This window comes from Typopeltis vanoorti, chromosome 18, assembly GCF_054136105.1.
Source record: "Typopeltis vanoorti isolate ZY-2024b chromosome 18, IOZ_Tvanoo_1.0, whole genome shotgun sequence".
NCBI classification, from domain to species: Eukaryota; Metazoa; Arthropoda; class Arachnida; order Uropygi; family Thelyphonidae; genus Typopeltis; species Typopeltis vanoorti.
Window position 1 is genome coordinate 67,886,564 of NC_143566.1, and position 20,903 is coordinate 67,907,466.

Sequence of the window (20,903 nt, forward strand, 5' to 3'; positions counted from 1 at the left end):
CTGCCTCATTGCAGAGAACCCAAAACTGGTTAATCCTGTATATAAGATTGTTATGTTCACAATAAAAAAAATTTAAAAATATCTATCTCTCACTCACTCCATTTCTTTCTTCAGTTTTTTTCCTCTCAATTACAGTTTTATTTACTTTGCTTTTATTCTGTTCTCTTGCTTCGTTTTCTTTCTTTTTTTCTAGTTCTTCTTCTCTCTTTTTATCTGTCGTTTTATCCTCTCTCTCTTTCTCTCTCTCCCTTTTATTTTTATATATCCATGTTTCTTTTTTCTTTTTCTATATCTGTCATGCTAATATCACCCATTCGTATCCACACTTTATGTTTACGTTTAATGATAATTAAGTTGAATTTAGTTATATATAATTATCTATGAGGGAAATTTATATTTGCGGTTCAAATTATGTTTACATAAATTATGCATCCACACGTTTGCCTTGTCTTCTATCTCCTAATGTTACCAAGTGTTCATCTATCTTTTGCGATGGCCATTTTCTTTCCATCTATGAGCAACTGATTTTCTGTTTATCGATCCTTAATCCTAATTTCAACTCCTCTTCCAAACCGTCGGTTGTTTCTGAGTGTGCCCATTACGCCCGTGCTCGTAAGTATTCTAATTACATGTTTCCTGCTATTGACACAAAAGCACATGAAAGTTACGAAAGTTTTGCGAAGGTTTATCTGCGGAATTGGAGGAATGTCGTTTTCGCAAAGAAAGAGATGTCATCTGCGGTGGACTGAGTTGTGTCGTTTGCCGATTAACGAAATATCGAGATGTCGAAACAACACGCGACCTCACCTGCGGTAACAACGTCTCTATCGGAGGTTAACAGCGATACCTCTTCCATGGGGAATGTTGATGACGTCAAGCTATTTAATTTTGGAAAATAGGTTTGGTCCTCGCTCAGTCTTGTCATGCATGCTATCGTACAGCAGTCTCGTGAGATGATCATGGCCAAAGCTGATTGCTTATCTGCCATTCCCACATGCTTCGTTCGAATTAATCAGAGCCACAGAATAAAAACACATGGTTTGGAACCATCTGATATAGACTATCAAAGTTTTCTAAATTACTAAGTTAGAACCGAAGAAATTTAGACTCTAATAATCCCGATTTGTATTGGACTATCATTGAGTATATTTTGTTCTTTTAAAATAAATCTTCCAAGTTTCAGTAAAATATTTGCTTATGTTAATACACTGAAGTTGTCGGAGATTTTTTTTATTCAATGAATTTTATAACTATTTATCTTCCACTTATATATTTATATGATGATACAACTGCCGAGATACTGACACAGGCATTCGGCATCGTCGTAGATGATTGTAATGTATTTTTACTTCTAAACGATGTGTTTTACTGGCTGGTTTCCGAACAAAAAACCCCAGTTTTTGGGTACAAAAATCCTTTTCACCACCGCATGAGACTGGTTAACTCACCTTCAGCTAAAAAAAGCCCTGATGAAGAGTTCTTCAGTTCCAACCACAATGCTTTTTCTTTATCGATTGAGCTACAAAGATTCTTTTATTTTCTATGACAACCATTGACGAGTCTAACAAATTAAAAATCTTTCGAGATTTTGACACTGATCTGTTGAATACCAATAACAAGTGTTCTGTAAAATGTGTTCTTGTATTGTAAGGGAATTTGCTAACAGTTTTCTTAAATAATTAGTTCAATAGAAATCGACTATACTATTACTAACGTTACACAATTAGAATTATCCATCAGTGAGTCAGAAATATCTTCCTACAAATCCGTGACTACCATTTTTTTATAATGCACTCACTCCATTTTATATAATAAATCGAGCGTTAGCCTCTTCTGACTCTCCTATACATTTTTAGATGCCATTAATGCTATTAGCTGTCAAAATCGCATATTTCGTGGAATCATCTTTACAACACAAATGAGTCAGCAGTGAGACTTCGGATCTTGTGGAGATTCCCGTATAATGATAATGATAATATTTCCTTATGAAAACAAATCCGTTATGGTTGACAAGACTTGAGGGATAGAATCAAGACAAATGATGCCTTATTTAGGTTAGCGAAAATTACTATTAAACATCTAAAAACATAATGACATGTAAATAAGGCAAAACGTAATCACTGAATTAATGTGTTTCGAAAACTAGACACCAGAGGTCGTTCAATTGGAAACCCATAAACAACGTGTGTATCCATAAACATGATATCAGAAAGAGAAAAATAATACTCGCATATGGGAATTGGTTTAATCAGGGTTCAATGGATCTTTATTCTATATTTGTTTAATCTATCTGACTATCGAGGCATCTACTAAAAACCTTAAAGCAGAATTATTGTTCTGATTCATAATAAAGAAAAGTATGCTACCAGCTACAGGCCAGTTATTAATATTTCCGTTTTTTATATAAAACGTTTGATGAGTTAATCTGTAACAGAATAAACAGCTTTACTCAATAAGATACCCAGTAAAACACCAGTTCCCTTTCATGGTAAAAAAATATACATACAGGCTATTAATAAACCATGACGACAGCATTATTTCAAGCTAAGTATAAAATTCATATGTTCATACGTAAAACGAAATACAAGTAAAAGATAGTAATGCCCTTTTAACTGTAAAAATGCAGCTTGTTTAAGAACAACAAACATGGCATATCGGCTTTCCAAATTTGGCTACACGCATCCAAAAACAAGGATGTTCGTTTTAATTCCAAGAATATGAATATCTAGAGCTCTCAAACTTCTATCGGCGAGCTTTGGCAAGTTTATAGAGAAACCAAAGAAGCTAAGCAAATATAAACCTCTTCCTTTCCACTCTTGTCGATGTATTTCATTTACTGTACCTTATCAACGTTACATACTTAAAAAGTTATTTTATTATCGAAGTGTTTTAGAACGAATTATTCAACTTTAGAAAACTGTTCTACTTCTGGTTTCGATGCCATTTGATACTTTCACGGACAGACAGGTTTTAAATATCGGCGTCTTATACTCTGTTGGTTTTATGGCGTCGTTAAATAAGTTGGTCTTTTATCCCACTGCAGGGCCCTGGAGGGTATTTTTTGTTAGGATGTTTTTAGCAATAAAAATGCTACTTTAACGACCACTGGTAGGATTTTGTGTGTTACAAGAAACTAGTGGGAAGGATAGCTTTGAATTAGGTTTCAGCTTGTCTGTGGGATCAAATCGTTCTTCTCTCTCTGAAAATCTACTTCGGTTTTATGTGTGCGCGTGTATAGAGGGTTCTTCCTCACATAAAAGTAGAGCAAATGATGTTCGCATTTCTCCTCCTCCTCTTCTTGTGTATCCAAACATGTTTTTCTGACCATTTTTCTCTCTATATTTCTCAAGCCATTTAGCATTAATGCCCATTTTTTCTTGTTTTTCTATTTTCTTATTTTCAGTATTTCTTTGTTCGTATTTTTTCTAATCTTTTCTAAGGTACAGCTATATTCTAGATCATTCTTTAGTTTTAGATATTCACAGAAAGTTATTTTTCAATATTTTCTTTTCTATTCCTTCATATGTTTGATTTCATTGTCTTTCTCAGTAAACATTAGTTAAAATAAAAACACATAACGAAAATTATCTTGCAGAATTTAATCAATGTGCAGATTTTTACGTTACGCTAAGCTATACGGTGCTGAAATTTTCCGAACCATTACTTGGTAACTCATGCTGAAATTTTAATGTCTTAATCTTGTTTAGGAATATTTTTCTTTGCTGGCATGATGAGAGACCAGTGTTTTGTTTTTTGTACGTATTAGAATTTTCATTGAAAATTACAATTTTCTAAGAGAAAATCTTAGAAAATCTTTCATTAAGGATCATGATCGTTTACACAAACATTTTTCTAGAAAAAATGCATTTTGCTGAGCATTAAATATCCCATAAATATCGCATGTTTTTTTACTTCTTTGTAACGAAATGTTTAATTTTTCCAAAACATGAAATGCTATTAGATATACTGGAAAACAGTCATCCCTAAAATGTACTAATTATATAATAACACATTTCAAATACAAATGGATTAGTACTAGAAGCAAATTAACGTTTTTTACAGTTCTGTTCCAGTGAGGTAAAGGTATGTACAGTGTTTTTCATAACAAGAAGTAAACAGCGATAAACATTTAATTTACAATTCAAATTTCGTTATTAATATTCAAACACCGACATTAAAATATTAAAAATGTTTATTTTTATTTGTCATACAATTTACATTAGATTCTATTCAAATTCTAATACCCAAAGTTGAAACTAAAGTAATTCTTTCAATTTCTTTTAAAACTAAAATCAGTAAAATAACAGTAGAAATCAGTAAAATAACGGTAGAAAGATATAAGAATCACTTAAATGTCCTAGTTTACGTATCATACCGACACTGGTCGAGATGTGCTCTGGTTACAAAGCGCCAGTGTTATGTTCATTAGTCTTCTTTATTGTTTTACATAGAATATCACGCCTTAATATTGTAGACAGAGTTTTATGCATATGACAGAAGTATATCATGCAAAATAACATGTATTTACGAAGTTTCTTCACATTTCCTCTGTGCTATGAGATTTTTTTAAATACAAAAACAACGATTCTATGGATCATCTAAAGCTTTATATGAGCAGGAAATTTATGCAACGATATAGATTTCATTAGTTGACTAGTCGTACATATAACTTCGAGTATTTCTAAGTATCTTGTTGGTCATAAATGTGAAATTGTAAAAATGAACGATTTCATTAATAAATTGCAATATATTTACTACATAATAAGGGTATTCCTTGATAGAAAAATATTAAGTACAACTTTCTTTTACAAAAATACAATTGCAAGAATATGTTTTTGAAGAAACGGACCTTCAATAAAAACACATCTTTCATAATTGATCCACATTATTTTGATATGAATCGTAGAAATCGTTATTCACGATTTCTACGATTCATGGATATTCAAATAAGCTGTAATAAACAGTAAATATTCCACAAAGAGATTACTAGATGGATTGTAGAGCAATAGAATAATCATAATATTCTAATGAGGTCTCCTCTTTGTTTTTTTCTAGAGCGCGTGTAGGTTCATTTCAAATTAGATTATACGAAAAATTTTGTTTACCAAATAGTAATATATTTCAAAATCATCACGGTCGCTGCACAGACAAATTTCACTGAGAAGTATCGAAGCGGAGTGGGAAAGAAAACAAAAAATAGGACCTTCCTAAATTGCATCAGAGGGGTTGCAGCTCACGTTAATCTTTCGTTGAAGAGTTCTGAAACTGTTTCTTTGCGACGCAGCAAAGAAAATTATTCTTTGGATCATTGTAAGCATCTTTGTAACACTCGGTAACGACTGCCTCTGGATTAAAATACGTTGGTTTCTGAGCCACTAAAGACGCGAAATATTTATTAGAACATAATAACAGAAACTGCATTTCTCTCACTTCTGCATTAGCGGACCGAATGCAGAGGTGAGAGATTTTTATTCTGGAAACGTGGTATTTCTTTCATGCAAAACAAATAAAAAAAGGTCAGTTTGTTTTCTATGAAATCTTACTCATGTAATCCACAGGGATAGTAGACTATGAAGATAGATGCTGTTGTTACCGGAATTCTTACTTGGAATTACCGGAGCCACTTAGGCTATGAAGAGGTATTATGTCGGTTAACTGCATGTTTGCTTTGGATCAATTTGCATAAATCGATTTGGATATTTTGCATAAAACCCTAGTTTCCGAAAGGGAAAAAAAACTATCTTCGAATGAAAAAAAACTCATGGTTTTTCAGGTAAGGGATTCGAGCCAAGATAATTAGAACGAGAATTAATATCTTTATCGATTAGCAATTAGGTTTTGGATTTAATATCTGAAAGAAGGTAGAATGGAATGAGAGACTTAACAGTTTAATCAATTTTCAGAATGTATAGTTGCTCTTGAGATATTTCAAAAATAATTCTATAATTCTGTCGCGGAAAATTTGCTAACAGTTCTTCTAAAATTGCTAATAATAATTTTCTAATAATGCTTCTAACATTTATTAATAATACTTCGGAATTTGTTTAAGTACGAAACATATTCCAGCCAGTTTTTAAATCTGTTCGGCTGTTGCATTTTCACATCCCTAGCAACTTTCAATTTTTGACATGTTTTGCTACATTTCAAATAACTATTGTGTGGTATGGTAGGCATATCGTACAAACAAACCGCTTTGTCAGCGATCCTAATCATCCGAGGTCTTTATTAGGTAAGTTACTTAGGTCCCTCGGTTCATTGGCAAAGATGCTAAGAAAATAGCGTGTTGAACCATCATTAGATTACCTGTCCGGTGGATGGGTGTGAGTGGTAGAGTAGCTGCCAGTGCTAATCATCCAAAGTTTCTTCCAAACAAGATTATCTCGGATGTGGATACCTGTCGTGACTATATAATATACAAACCACGCTCTGCTACAATTATCTTTCGCCGTATTAATGACATTCAACAGAGTCAACACTATCTCATTAAAGAAGGCTTGTACCGAAAGTATTTAGCACGCCTTGACTGATTAAAAGTTGTACAAGCTGTTACAATTGTTAATAATAAAACCAAGTTAGCTTCAAAGAAATTCTACGAACACTTCCAGTTCAGAGAAAATTCTTAGAAACTAGAATTATAGAGAAAAAGTCTAATATTATATTAAATACAAATTGTATGCCGTTAATTAAATGGTTTATTTTATTTATGATAAAAATAACACATATAGTTATTTAAAAAATAAAGAAGATAAATAATTTTATATAAAACATAACTGGAAATTAAAATATAAATATTCACTGGAAGTTTGAAAATATATACTTTAGAATGTTTAATTTTAAATTCTAATTTACGATCTGCAACATTTGATGACTGCAATTCGCATAAATAAATAAATAAACCATATATTTTTAAAAAATACATATATATATACTGATCATAGCATTACTGTGTACGACTAACGTATCTAAATAATCATTAATGATCGTATCAAATTATTTTATCTAGTGATACAATAGTTATTTTATGAAATCAAAGTTAAAATTTACTTTTTTCTAATGCAACTTTAATTTTTTATAATTCATGTATTACTTTTTATTGAGAGCCTATCCATGAGAAGTCGGGTCAGCCTATATAGCAGTACAAGCTGGCCATCTTGTAGTACGCTAGTACTATAAGCTGAAACGAAATATTCGTATTTGAATTGAACAGCTGCGGAGATTCCTTAGGAAACATAAGATGGACGGACGGGGAATATTTTCTATGGGTTTGGAGTTGAACTGTAAAGGAGTGTTGATTAGTTGCCCCGCGTTTGAACGGATTTGTCAGCGATTGGGAGAAATATTGATGGCAATTTTAAGGATAAGTGACCATAGAAGTATTTATGATCTATTGACATTGTTTTCTAAGAGCCAAACAGTTATTTGTATCAAAAGGACCATCTCTTATACACTGTCTGGAAAGATATCAACGGACACCATAGTGTGAGGAATAAACAGCCAAGGCATCCATTTTCATGAGATGTAAGACCTCCTTTTTCTGCGATTATTGCATCATTCCTACGGGACATGCTTTCATAAGCGTAAGACAACGATCAATGGGAATTTTGGACCATTCTGTAGGTATGTAATGAGGTCTTGGACATACGCAGTTACTGCAGCAGTCCTGTGACATCGTACGTTGTCTTGCTGAAAGGGGAAATGGTCATTTGCGTAGAAACACCACAAAGCAGGAAGCACTGCATTGTCCACAATGTTCAGAACCGCTCAGAGTTCAGTGTTCGTGTTACCACAAACAGAGGTCCTAGGTCGAAACAGGAACAACAGCACCATACCATCACACCGCCACCTCCGAATTTCATAGTTGGGGTTACGCACTCTGGTAAGAGACGTTCACCGGTCATCCACCATCCATACCAGTCCATCTTCTCGGCAGATCGTGTAGCGTGATTCGTAGTAGCTCCATGACACAGCTTTCCAAGCTTCCACGTCCTACTATACACGTTCTTTTCACCGAAGACGACGCTACTTGTCGATTCGGGCTTACATATTGCTCATAACATGGGTTTCCATGGTAGAAAACCAACCCACATTGTGAGCCTCGGCTCTGAATGATTTGGGGAAAATTCGTGTTCCAGTCGACGAATGAGGGGGTTACATTATCCTTCGTAGCACCCTACGGCAACGTTCGATGATTGTGGCTGGGCTTCTACTCCGAGTAGCACTTGAAGTTGATTCCTGCGCTTCCATCTCATTATGACATCACTGATTATTGATCTGGGATGGCCCAATTTGTCAACAATTTGTCGAACAGGCATGCAACATGGCATCCCATCACAACGCCTCTTTCAAACTTCGCTAGTTCTCATTGTACCCGGACACAGTTGCACTGACTTGGGAGCATCATATTCCTCCAGTTTATATACCAGCTACAAACACGTGACTCGTTACTTGCCCCGATGCGGCTTGGTCGTGGAGTGTCCGTTAACTTTTTTCAAGCAGTGCGTATATAACTCCCACACATTCCCCGCCTAATTACTGCAAACATATATATATATATATACTGATTTACGTAATCATTATCAGGTAGCGTGAAGGGAAGCCTGAGAAACCGATTTGCGCAATAAAAAAAATAAAAAAAAAGGCTTAAAGGGGCGAAACAAGAATGCTTTTCATCTTCCCCGTTATCTGTACAGGACAGTGTAGGGATAAGATGTTATTGAGCTATTAAAGCTCTGATCATGGCAGGAGGGTAACAGCAATCAGTTAGAACTTCATTAGCTACAGCATTGCCATCCATTACACACCAAGGGTATTGGATTGAATGAATCAATCACTGCATCTCACGGTCGATTTATATTCCTTTTCCCATCCCATACCCGATTTGCGCAATGCTAAGACATTGCAAAGACATTTATTTTATCTACTAATCGTATACAATTACTTAATTACTGGATGTGATTATTATGTGATTTTAATTTATTTCTTTCATTAAACCACAAATAAATGTATCAGAATCATTTACTTTATAAATTTGTAATATTTGTTATAAAATATTTATAGAATCATAACTATAATATGCTAATACGATTCTATAGTTGCTTAATATTAGTGATGGGATAAACAGAGAATATATGTATAATATACTTTTATAATGTATGTCTCTAATTCTATAATGATTGTATAAACTCAATTTCTTTCCATTTGTAGAAAAATATGATGGCTAAAATATTAAAAAAAATTAATATATAAACTCAGGATATTATTTCTAGTGGGAACAAAGTTTGTTTCATACAACGTCAAACTTGTAGTGAATTAATGAAGCGGCCTTTTCTCCGATAAAAAAAAAATGTAATTAAATGCGGCAGGAAATCCACCCAGCTGCATCCAGACTGAGTTCATATTTATGAGTTGGTGTGTGTTCAGCTGAGTAACATTTGTTTGTATATGTTAATGGAGAAAACCCATTTAATGCGTGATTCAAGTGAGGGAAAATGGTCGCTACTGAAAAATACACAACATAATTCCATCGCTGTTCGCTTTCTGTGTATTTTTCATTAACTACACGATATAAAGTACAACGTTGCATAATTAAACTTTGTAATTACTCTCTTCTTTCTCGCCTTCCGCATCTGCTGTCAGTTTTGTAACTATTATTCATTCTCGTTTTTAAATTTTTTAAAAAAAAATTCTATTTATTTATTATGGTTCACTTTTTTCTTTCCTCTCTATTCTTTTTGTTCTTCATTCTTTCTTTGCGTTATACTGTTTCAAATCGCCTTTCTTTATTTCCTTCTCCTTCGCATTAGCATGGCGTTAACGTAATGCAGTATTAGGTAGGATGATGCCCATTGTTGTACACTTGACGTGCTTTATGTCACGTCTTTAGCTGGTCATAGTTAGAAAGCATTCACAGTAGATGAATGCTAGGGCTATATTCAGTTATACAAGACCTAATAACATCTCCAAAGATTCCCGTATTTTACTCTCGGTCTTATAACCACCGTGTAAGATTTTGGACTCATTCCATAGTTTCGCTGTCGAGGTATTATGCGGATTAGATGAAGATAACACATGTAATCAAAGAGCTGCGTGCTCATTTCTTCGTTCTATCTCTAGTGTGCTCTTAGAGGCACTGTTCAGTAGAGTTTTCTATTTGTCCGTGTTATGGGATTCTCCCGGATATTTAAAAAGAACGAGTCTAGATGTAACCGTTTTAATTTTATACTTCTTAAGGATTTTGACAAGTTTTAACGAAATAGAATTAATATAGGTAAAATAAATAAAATCTTTGGCTTCTTTATCAATGGAGGTACGTTGAGTTTATTGGATTCCAAGGTGTCTGGAAATGGTATGTTTTTACAAGTATTTTATACGAAGGTGTCTACTAGAAACTGGATTTCGTTTTCTAACTTTTCCTGATTAAGTATGACAGTGAGCTTTCCCCTCCCAGTGTTAAAATAATATCTGATTTTTATGTTTAATGATCAGATGTGTAATTCAGTAATCTGTTAGTAGGGGTTGAGTTTTTGAAGACAGACGTTTTTCTTTTTTTTTCCAGGCCCGTTAGTGTTAAATCCTAGAAAGGGAGAATATCATTACGTCATAGGTGAAACTTACATTAGCAGATGTTGGTTGTTGAGATGGCATAGAAAATATGGAGGTGAGAAGTGACTGTTGTCCTTAGCTTCAAATTAAGAAAACATCATCGATGTACTCTTCCATATATCAGCTTTAAGACAGCATTTTTCTAAGGATTTTTTGTGAAATGTTTTCTTGTAAAATTTGCTAACACTGGAAAAAAACGGACCGTCCATGAGTAGTTCTGTTTGTATATAGAAGATATTTATGTCTTCGTTTCATTTTTTATTCTACATTTGATTTCCTTTACACAATTTGCCATTGAAGTCTCGTCGAATTGCTGTCCACGCCACATCCTCCAGTCAGTTCGATACAACTGATAATGGGACTCTAGCCCACTCTGCAGAGGTCCAGTTTTGATGGTCCCAACACCAGGCGAGGCGCACTGGCCGATGACGAGATGTCAACAGTGCTACACGATTCGGGTGTCGACTTTCGTAGTCCATGGTATGCATGGTACGCAGTACCATTTTCGCTCGTTGACGCTGCTTGGACCTCTGACATCAAAACTGGATGTGATTTGTGCTGCCCTTGCCACACGGTTGGTCTGTACGAGCCTGGACAGTCTACGTCGACACCGGTCATCAATGACGTATGGTCAGCCACCACTCGCTTGCTGAGCGCTGATACGTCCATTGATGGTATACTTACAGTAGACCCCTTGGTACAATAACCCTCGAAAACCCTAGGGTTCTTACCATTTTGGGAGATAGAATGACCTATCTGTCTTTCGGATAATACGTCCACGATCAAAGTTGCTAAGATCGCCACATTTACCCATGTTCGTCGATTACGATACACTGTTGGGAAGCCCCGATGTCTGGCTATTTAGCGTCTGCGTTCGGTTTGGGTATGTTTTACTCTGAGGATGCCAGTGTCAATTTCTCATCACCTCTGTCTCCAATGTTTTGTTCATTGAGTGTAGATAGCAGCATACAACGACGACACCCTATTCTTCTTTCTTGCATGGAACTGGCGAAGCGTGAGAATCTTGGGTAATATTCTTTCCAAATGACTTCTCACCAACTTAGAATTCTGGAATCAGGGGGGGGAACAGATTGACATCGGGAAATTCAATTTCGGACAGTTATATCTGTCTGAATTTGGGATTTCACGAGATTTATCAGACCTCTCGTGGCAGAAGATCCGCTGCCTATCTTCTCGTTAAAAATGGCAATGAATGGGCGAGGCTTTCTCTACAATGTGAAAAAGATTTAAAGCACCTTGATATAATAATCCCCAGCACAATACTTCATCAGATAATGCCTTATCAACCCCAAAACATAATTGCACTGGTGCTTACCGTATCGTAGGTGTTACTAAACCTGATGCCGACGTTTAGCAGGGAATGCAACACGATCCCGTTACTCCAATAATGCTCAAATTCAAACCAGTGATATCAGGAAAAAAATCCCTCATTTGTAACCAAATTTGTACACTTGACCTTTTAACACACACTACGGAATGAAAGAGAGCAGGGAAACAATATCTCCATCCACTTGAGGAATTAACAGCAACACTAACAAAGTTGGGTTTTCAAGCAAAATGCATTTTTTCGTATGTACGTTATAAATATAGCTTAGAATCGTTGATCTGTGTCTTGATTTTGTTCATTTCCCCCCGCTTTATGTAATCTAACCACGAAATATAATTAAGTAACTCACTTCATAGAAATTAAAGAAATATGTGATTAACGACTGGTGATATTCTGTACATAAGATGACTATTTTAATAAAAAAATATCTCTCCATCTGCGAAGCTATTAATATTTTTATTTGTGTAACAAAAAGACGCTTTCAAATGAGATTTTTTTCACGATAAACATCTACTTAAATACATGTTTTTGTTATTTATGAAAGACTTTCTCTAAATGAACCAAAGCAACTAATATAATTGCAGAACACTTAAGTAGTTTTTTAAAAGCAAAAGTGAATGCTGAATTTTTCATTTCGAGTACAGGCGCGGGCATTACGGTTGAATATTTTTCTTCTTCAGGATTTTCTATTCTAATGATCCAGAGTGAACAGATATGTAGATGTCCTTGTAATACGGCAGTTAAAGATAATGAATAAGCTTAACCATTGGAATGCAGTATTGATCACATACCAAGCTTTGTCAAGTACTAAACTATGCACTTTAATTAATGAATATGGTAAGGTAGATTGCGAATGTCTGAAACATGTCCACATGCTTAGACTCACTTTTGGGGAAATTAATTAATGAAATATTGCTATAACGTACCTAAATTGATATATAAGCTCCTCTTGTGGTATGTATGAGTAAAGCGAATAATATGAAAACAAATTCTTCATACAATATGGATAACGAGTGCAAAACAAAGCAGTTGGAGAATGTTTCATTACAAGAGAGTCAATTTAAAATAATTGAAGCTTGTGGAAAAAAGAAACTCTGAAGCCTATTCATACATGTGTCCGTTACACAACACACACACACACACACACACACACACACACACACACACACACACACACACACACACACACACACACACACACACACACACACACACACACACACACACACACACACACACACACACACACACACACACGAGCCAGCGTATATGGTCTCATTTTTGAGGCTGAGGACAGCATTATTTCTGTAGATAATGCCCAGAAATGCTCAATCCTCAGTCTGAATATTACTTCTGAGCATTACTTCAGAAATAATGCTAAGTCCTCAGCCTAGCATTATTTCTGAAGATTCTAATATACATCCATGAGCCAAAATATTATGACCATCTATCTAGTAGCGTGTTGCTTCTCCTTTGGCCGTGGTCTACTGGGATCAATGCCAAGACCGGGCGCAAGCAGACTTGGCATTGATCCCATTAGACTATGGGTGGTATCCTAAGCTGTTCTGACTAGACATAACGTTCCGGAGGTCAGCAAAAAAGTGCTGCTTTGACATCGACCTGTGGATGCTGTTTCAGGAATGTTCTTTGGAATTTAAATCAGGAGAATGAGGCTGTGACAAGGATGCACACGGACTGTTTGGATAAAATGTTCGAATCATACTAGCGCACTGCAAGGCTTGTGACACGGAATGTTATCTTGCTGGAAGAGTTCAATACCATCCATCAGGCCACACTGTCGCCATGTAGAGTCCGATACAAGGAAAAAATTAGTGATCAAGGTATGTTCAGTGAACATGAGAGGACTCAGTGATGTCCATGAGAACAATCCCTATACCAGGATACTGCCAACACCGGCCCATTTTAGTCTTGTTGGCCAGAGAAGGACTGGACGGTAATAATATTTTGTCGCATGAGTGTATTTCTTTCAGTTTCGTCATAACCTCCGTATGTCTGAATTGTATCACTTAATTTCGTGTTATATAAGCATCTAATAGTTTCATTCTGCAGAAGATAGCGCATATCGAGAGTTGAAACATCCGTTTCAACTCTCGATATGCGCTATCGATCTGTTGCATGAAGTCTGTGACTACCAGAGACCAAGTAAATCTTTCATCCATAAGTAGGCCACAAAAGTGATAAATTGGGAAATAAAATATCTTACTATTATCTAAATCTACATCGGCATTAATAAGACATGGACTCCAGTTGTTGACATTGACATGACCTCAACTTTTGTAAAGTCTATTTTATTGGCATTGAGTGAGTCATATTTGTTGATGTCGGTTGATTTCCTATATACAGTAATTCTGGATCATCGAATGACCAACACCGTCTATTTGTTATTGGACAATCGTTAAAGGTGGCTTGTAAAGTCCTGAAGGATGTCTTGACTATAAATCTATGTCAAGAAAACATTATCAATGTATCTCTTCCCGTCTAGATTGTAATAGGTTAGTGTTTATGGTTTTCTTTCTAATGTTTCTTATGGACACTGAGGAGCATTGGAGAAAGAGATATCCCAAATGCCAGGCTCGAGTAGCTTGTATTATATGGAGTAAATAACTTGCATTTTTGTACATGAATGACTTAATTTCCCTGGAGTCATATCATTTCCCTGAAGAATTTAACTTCCAACAGTGCTATCACTTCCTCTATGGAGATAGCATCTAACTTGATATGATCTAATCTCTTGCGAGACAAAAATCCCTGACCATGCATTTAAAACAGTCTATATCTTTGAAGAATTGAGCATATGATTCTTTTTGAAAATTCATCTAAGTGTTTAGACAACCTGTCTAAAGTAGGCAAATAAATATTTGATATATAGTCTCATAGAGTGTTTTCGGTTTGAATTTTGGGCACTACATAAGCAGTTGAAGAGATATGAGAGCTAATCTTATTACTCTCATGAGTTCCGGTGTCGGCTTCAGTAAATTATTGATACTGTTTCTGACCTGTTTTATAACATCTCTTTCGAATATTGAATAAATGTTATTCTGAGAAGTCGCTTCATTTTATAATCATAGATTTCCTTTTCATGATTTTCTTATGGATTTGAAAGGACTATTCTTCAAGGGATAAAATTATCATTAACTGGTCTTTCAGTGTTTATTATAAAGGCAGATTTAAGTCTTACTAGATTAATGTCCTGTAGAAATAGAGAGATAATGCTATTCTATTTTAATAATTAAGCTGTTCTATTTTGCAAAGTATTCTATTCAACTTTTGCAAATTAAGCTAGTTTAATTAAAACATGAGACGGCTCAAGATGCATGATTCTATTACCGCCTTGTTCGTACTTTACTAACAAAAGCACATAAATTTAACGAACAATAATGAGAATGTTCTTTTTATAAGGAAAATTACACGAAATTCTCTTTGATTATGTTAAACTGACACGAAGTTGTTGAATGTGGATCAAAATGAATCCAGAAATGTATATTAAGTTATCTACTGTGGATCAGCATGCATATAGAAATTTTAATTAGTAAGGATCACCTGGAACAAGAGAAATTAATGTAAAAATATTTAATTTCAGTAACATTAAAATGATTCGTTTAGGTTCATTTTAAGGACAGTGTTTTGATTTTCTTTGTAACTCATCTATTGTGTTAGTATAGAATTCAACAAAATATAACATTTTAATATAATAACTGAGATAAATATTAAATATGCATATGTACATCTATAAAGAAATAACTACCAATTGAAATACCCATTTGTAGATAAACGAAATATACGTTTATGTGACTTCCTTATTTTTATGAAGGAATTTTTTTTCCTCTTTTTATATCTATTCTGTAAGACGCACTTTCGTCTTTATGAAGCACTAAAAAGAACGACTTGCTTTGCAGATTACTCCTCGGAGGGCTGTGTAACGATACCCTCATTGCCAGTGCTCTACGAGGTGACAAAGAAGATCCTAGTAAGAAAGTAAGAGTGATTTTTCCGGAAGAATCTACCGATGCTGTAATTTATGTAACTGTAAGTATATATGTATATGGTAAGTGAGTAAATATCTGGTTTAGTTAATTTTCTTTTATGGCAATTAATTAAAGCTAACCATAAAATATAAAAATTTATTAAGTATTAATAATAAACAGGGTCTCTCTCTCTCTCTCTCTCTCTCTCTCTCTCTCTCTCTCTCTCTCTCTCTCCGTAATACATTTAGATGCTCTCTCTAACAGCATTTAGCTGCTACTCCGCGTTATTCGCTTGGACTTATTTCCCCTCCTGCGTGTTGATATAGCTAGCCTGGCATTCGTGACACGGTTTAAAACGTTTTTGAAGTTTATATGTCGTGAAATAGATAAGTATAGGGGCGATTGTTTCGATCATAACAATATTATCAATATATTCTTTCCTTCTGCATCACATGGACTTTTTAAATTTTCAGGATCTGGGGAATAGTGTGGTAATGCACTTATCAGCCCGATATTTTTACATATACGAATCATAATGAGTGCGGGAGAATGGTCATGATGAGGAATTTTTGCTTCCGTACACAATTTCCGCTGTGATTTAGGTGTACATATTTTCGTAAAGTCTCAAAACAGCTGAATATTAACTGGTTTACAGTTCAACCAGTAAGGGATAAATTCTTGTGTTGTCTTAAGCTTTTTCACGAACCATTGAAGTTCCGTGGACTTCACAATCGCGACCGTTTCGAGGATAAGGTGGTTAGCCCCATGCCTCCCGGTGTGTCCCATGTCTGTAGATGCATGTGTTCACGGAACCGATATGCCTGCTTGCTGGAGGACAAAAAACCAGAGTTTCCGGATGAAAACAAAACCCTAACCCGGTATGAGACCGGCTAACTCACCATTAGTCGAAAGAGACCACATAAAGGTTCCTCACACGTCACTGAGGGGAATCAAACCCAGGTCTTTCCGACCAAAGGGCTTCGTCTATACCGACTGAGCTGCAGAAGTTCAATTGATGAATTCACAATATAATAATAATGTACATTACTATGACAACACTGTCAGTTCGCTTTTGAACTTGAAAGCACCAGTATTCTTTTTCCATAAGAGCAGTCGAATGGATGACGTAAAAGAGGCTTCACATCTAGGCTACGAGAAATGTCCTTATAAAGGCTTGTCAAAAGGTGGATGCTACCCGTCTGTGTGAAGAGCACAACACTCCAGAAAAACGATTTTTTATTTCCAAGAGAGATGCCACCTTCTGCTCTATAAGAATATTCGCTCATTCTTTGATGGACTAGAAATTGAAGAAGAAGAACCCACTATCATACTTTCAGCATTGTCTCTTCTTAACGCACGATTGTGGTGGAGAGTGCATCTTAGCTTTCAAAATGTAGTTCCCTTCGATGGTATATCCTTTCCCCCTTGTATTGAGTGACGTTATTAAAAGTGGTTGTAATTCAGAGGCTTCAAATAACTACTTTAATTAAAGAATAAATGAATTCGTATGTTATGTTTCTTTATATTTTTATTATGGTACCAAGAAAGAAAACTCTAGAAAGAGTAAATATTATTTTAATAGCTTAGATTTATTTTAATAGCTAAGTGATTATAATAATCACTTAGCCCAGCGGTGCCCCACCGGTAGTCTACGAATCCAGGGTCGTAACATCTGAGGGGAGTCCGTAAGAGATTCATTTTTGAGAACAAATAGTTTATGAATAGCCTTGATGTACTATCATCGACTGCACAGAACGGTAGACGCATTCTGGCACCTCGATGTACTCGTACGTTCAGTGTGCATGCTACATATATCTTTAACCGTTTACTCGAGTGCATTTTCTACCTTTTGGTTCCACGGACGAGAGCATATTGAACGCCCGTGGCGAGGTACCACAGTGCGTTGTCAGTCTGTAGACGGGAGCAGATCCGACTAATGCTGAGTGAAAAGAAACATCGCAGTCACATTCAAACAATAAACTTCGTATTTTCCTCTCTTGGTTTTACATGCACCAGCTCCGTTGATAATCTAAACCCAAAATGTGTTGTCAAACACAGTCAGTCTAAGAATTCAAGGAATAGCAGAAAGTTGAAAGAACAACTAATTATCAGAGTTTGGGATAATCAATATTAGATGAAATGATGAAAGTGTAGGAGTTGCGTTGAGAATTGCATTATCTGCATAAATGCACCATTTAAGATAAAATTCGTCAACTCCAATTCCCTTCACAGGAGACCGCCGTATTTTTCAAATTAAATCGGGATCCTACGCGTTCAAAAGGTTAAGAACCTCTGCTTTAGTCCATTTAGAAAATTGAAGACTAAAGAATTAATTGAATAATATAAAATATATTTAAATCTTTGCATTTTCATTATTTTTATAATAGCAGAAATATAAGAACTAATAAGATATAATGAAAATGTCGATCAGATCAAAGTGTTTCAATAAAATTCAATGAAATAATTTGATATCACCAAAAAGGTGTTATAAACAGATATAAAACGTGTATTAATAAAGATATAATTAATTTTTAACGTTATGGTCAGTTTCAGCCAATCTGCTGCGAGGTAACTATAGATAAACGTAAGATGATATACTATTTAAAAATGAGGGAAAGCTAAAGCATGAAGGAAATTAAATCAACAATTGCCACGTGATCTCAATACTTGTGTGCAATTCGGGCGTCTGATATATGAAAATAATTTTTTAATTCTGAACCAAAAAAAATCCTCTACATATTTTATTCCCATAGGGAGTAGACGGCAATTTCTATCCCTAATTCGTTTGGTAAGAAACAGTCAGTAGGCGATCTCTAACCCGAGTTTATAGATGAAAGCGTATGCTAACAAGACCGATAACTGTATCCATCTCGTGTTCCTAATTCTAATTGGTATTACGGTGCGAAATTGTATGCTTTCTATTTTTTTCTCTCGGATTTGATGGATTTAACATGTTCATTGTCAAACACGCGATATCGCGCGATGCGAGTTCTCACCTAACGGCCTATCACGCGTTATCGCGTGGACGTCGTTAACTAAATAAAATACAATAGAAGCAACTAAGTCTAAGGGGGAGACAGTGCATTATATCATTTCATTGTGTAGGTGTATTCTATCCAGCTTGTTTGTTTTGAGGGATGAAAACACAGGTTTTTGAAAAAAAAAAATATTGTCATTTCCATATTGGTCCTTTTATTGCAGATCTAGTTACCAAATGATAAACAAATGTATTTGTTTATCATTTTGATTATGCTATTATGAAATATAAGATTAAAATGAAATTAATATATTAATATAATCGAGTCAAAGATCGAGTGTAAATGTTGCTTTGCTGTATAGCACCAGAGTTCTCCAGGTGAGCACACTTGCATATCTCGCTTTAGCTGAAGCAATTTCTCCAAAAAAAAAAAAAAAAAAAATTAAAACACTATTTTATATTAAAAAAATTAGAACTCTTATTTTGATTCTGTATTACATTCTTTCGTGAATACTATATGTCAAACTTATTTGTTCCTCCCTACTTTTTACATGCAGTGACATATTCTTGTTTTTTTAGGTGGTAATCGTATTCTATGCAGCCATTATTCTAATACTACTGGGATCAAACATTCAGCGGTTTCGAAGGAGCAGAACGTCAATTCCTGGTTCGGAAAGGACAAGTGGCTTACAGTTGATGGTTCATATTGATGATAAAGAAAGAGTGGTCCAGACATCTTCTTTGGACAAGACGCATCATTCTTCACTTTTAAAAGATGTCACTTCAGTGTAGAAAATTTTTCCCTCAAATTATATGAACTGCTTAAAGCTATCGTTCAGCGATCTATCACGAAGGCCGACTTTTCCTACATCGTTTTGTACCCCTGGAGATTTCAAAATGAAGAAGAAATCTGTGTAAATAGATGTCAATACTTGTTATGTTTCTTCTTTACAACTATTACTACTAGCAAATAATAATAAGGGTGTGATATTACAAACATAATAAATTAAAAACGAAAATAGTCGATTTAATAGTCGTTCGCAATGTTATCCAAGCTTAACTAAAGAAAATGTTTGCAGAATTAGCTAAACGATTATCCCTTATCATGATACTGAACTGTTACAATATCTGTATCATAATTATATTTAATCCCATACAAGAATTCTTTCGATCATCTAGTGTCACTGCAAAGCTAATTAAATAACAATTCCAGTAATTAACAAAATAATAACGTTCTAATTCCGCTATCTGTTAAAATATTGCTGCGATATAAACTGTTAAAGTAGGTAACATTCTACATGAAATACTCCTAACAAAACAACACTAATGTAGTTTTAATAATTGGCTTTATAAAAGCACTGATTTGTTTGAAAAACGGTTCCAATAAGAGTGAACTATTTCATCACAATTCCCAATTAACACCGATGAATTACTTTGATGGAATATTTCTTTTCTCATTTATCCATGATGGATAATAAATTTGACTAATTCTATTAAGGAATAAGAAACGCAGGCATGAAATTATGAAGCATTTCAATAAGGGATTCCGTGGTAATGTGTTTCTATAATAATAGTTCAGTTCAAGTAAATTAGTTATTTAATAGAAATATTCCGGTTTGTGACCACATGTTTATTAGAGAAGCTAAACAAGTACTTAAAATAACCCGACAAGTTTCGTTAGTCGTAAGACTAACATCTTCAGGGGTAAAGAGAACAAAGTTTAAAGTACAAACTATAAGCAATTACGGAAATTAGTTCATTTGTTGGTATTATGAACATCAAAAAAGTTCGTTAAAAAACTGAATAACAGATCTATACAACCGCGTTAATGCGTGTTAGTTGGAGACAATGCTATTTGTTGTCGCGTTCTGTGGTTCACGCTCACTCTGTCCGAGGTCTGAAGTGGGTACATTTTTAATAAACGCTGACCAAACTTGATTTAAAATCAAACTTTAGTTTTTGTTGCATTGCGTAGGAATTTTAATCATAT

General features: G+C 34.8%; 1 protein-coding gene across 1 annotated transcript in view; it reads left to right on the forward strand.

Moving 5' to 3' along the window:
- The window catches only part of LOC150096742 (uncharacterized), an 88,949-nt gene extending 69,244 nt beyond the window's left edge, over positions 1-19,705 (forward strand). Inside the window, exons 2-3 of the mRNA XM_090408698.1 lie at positions 15,868-15,997; positions 19,493-19,705. Coding sequence (XP_090264824.1) covers positions 15,868-15,997; positions 19,493-19,705 — 343 coding nt within the window. The remainder of the gene's footprint in view (positions 1-15,867; positions 15,998-19,492) is intronic.
- Positions 19,706-20,903: the final 1,198 nt, after the last annotated feature.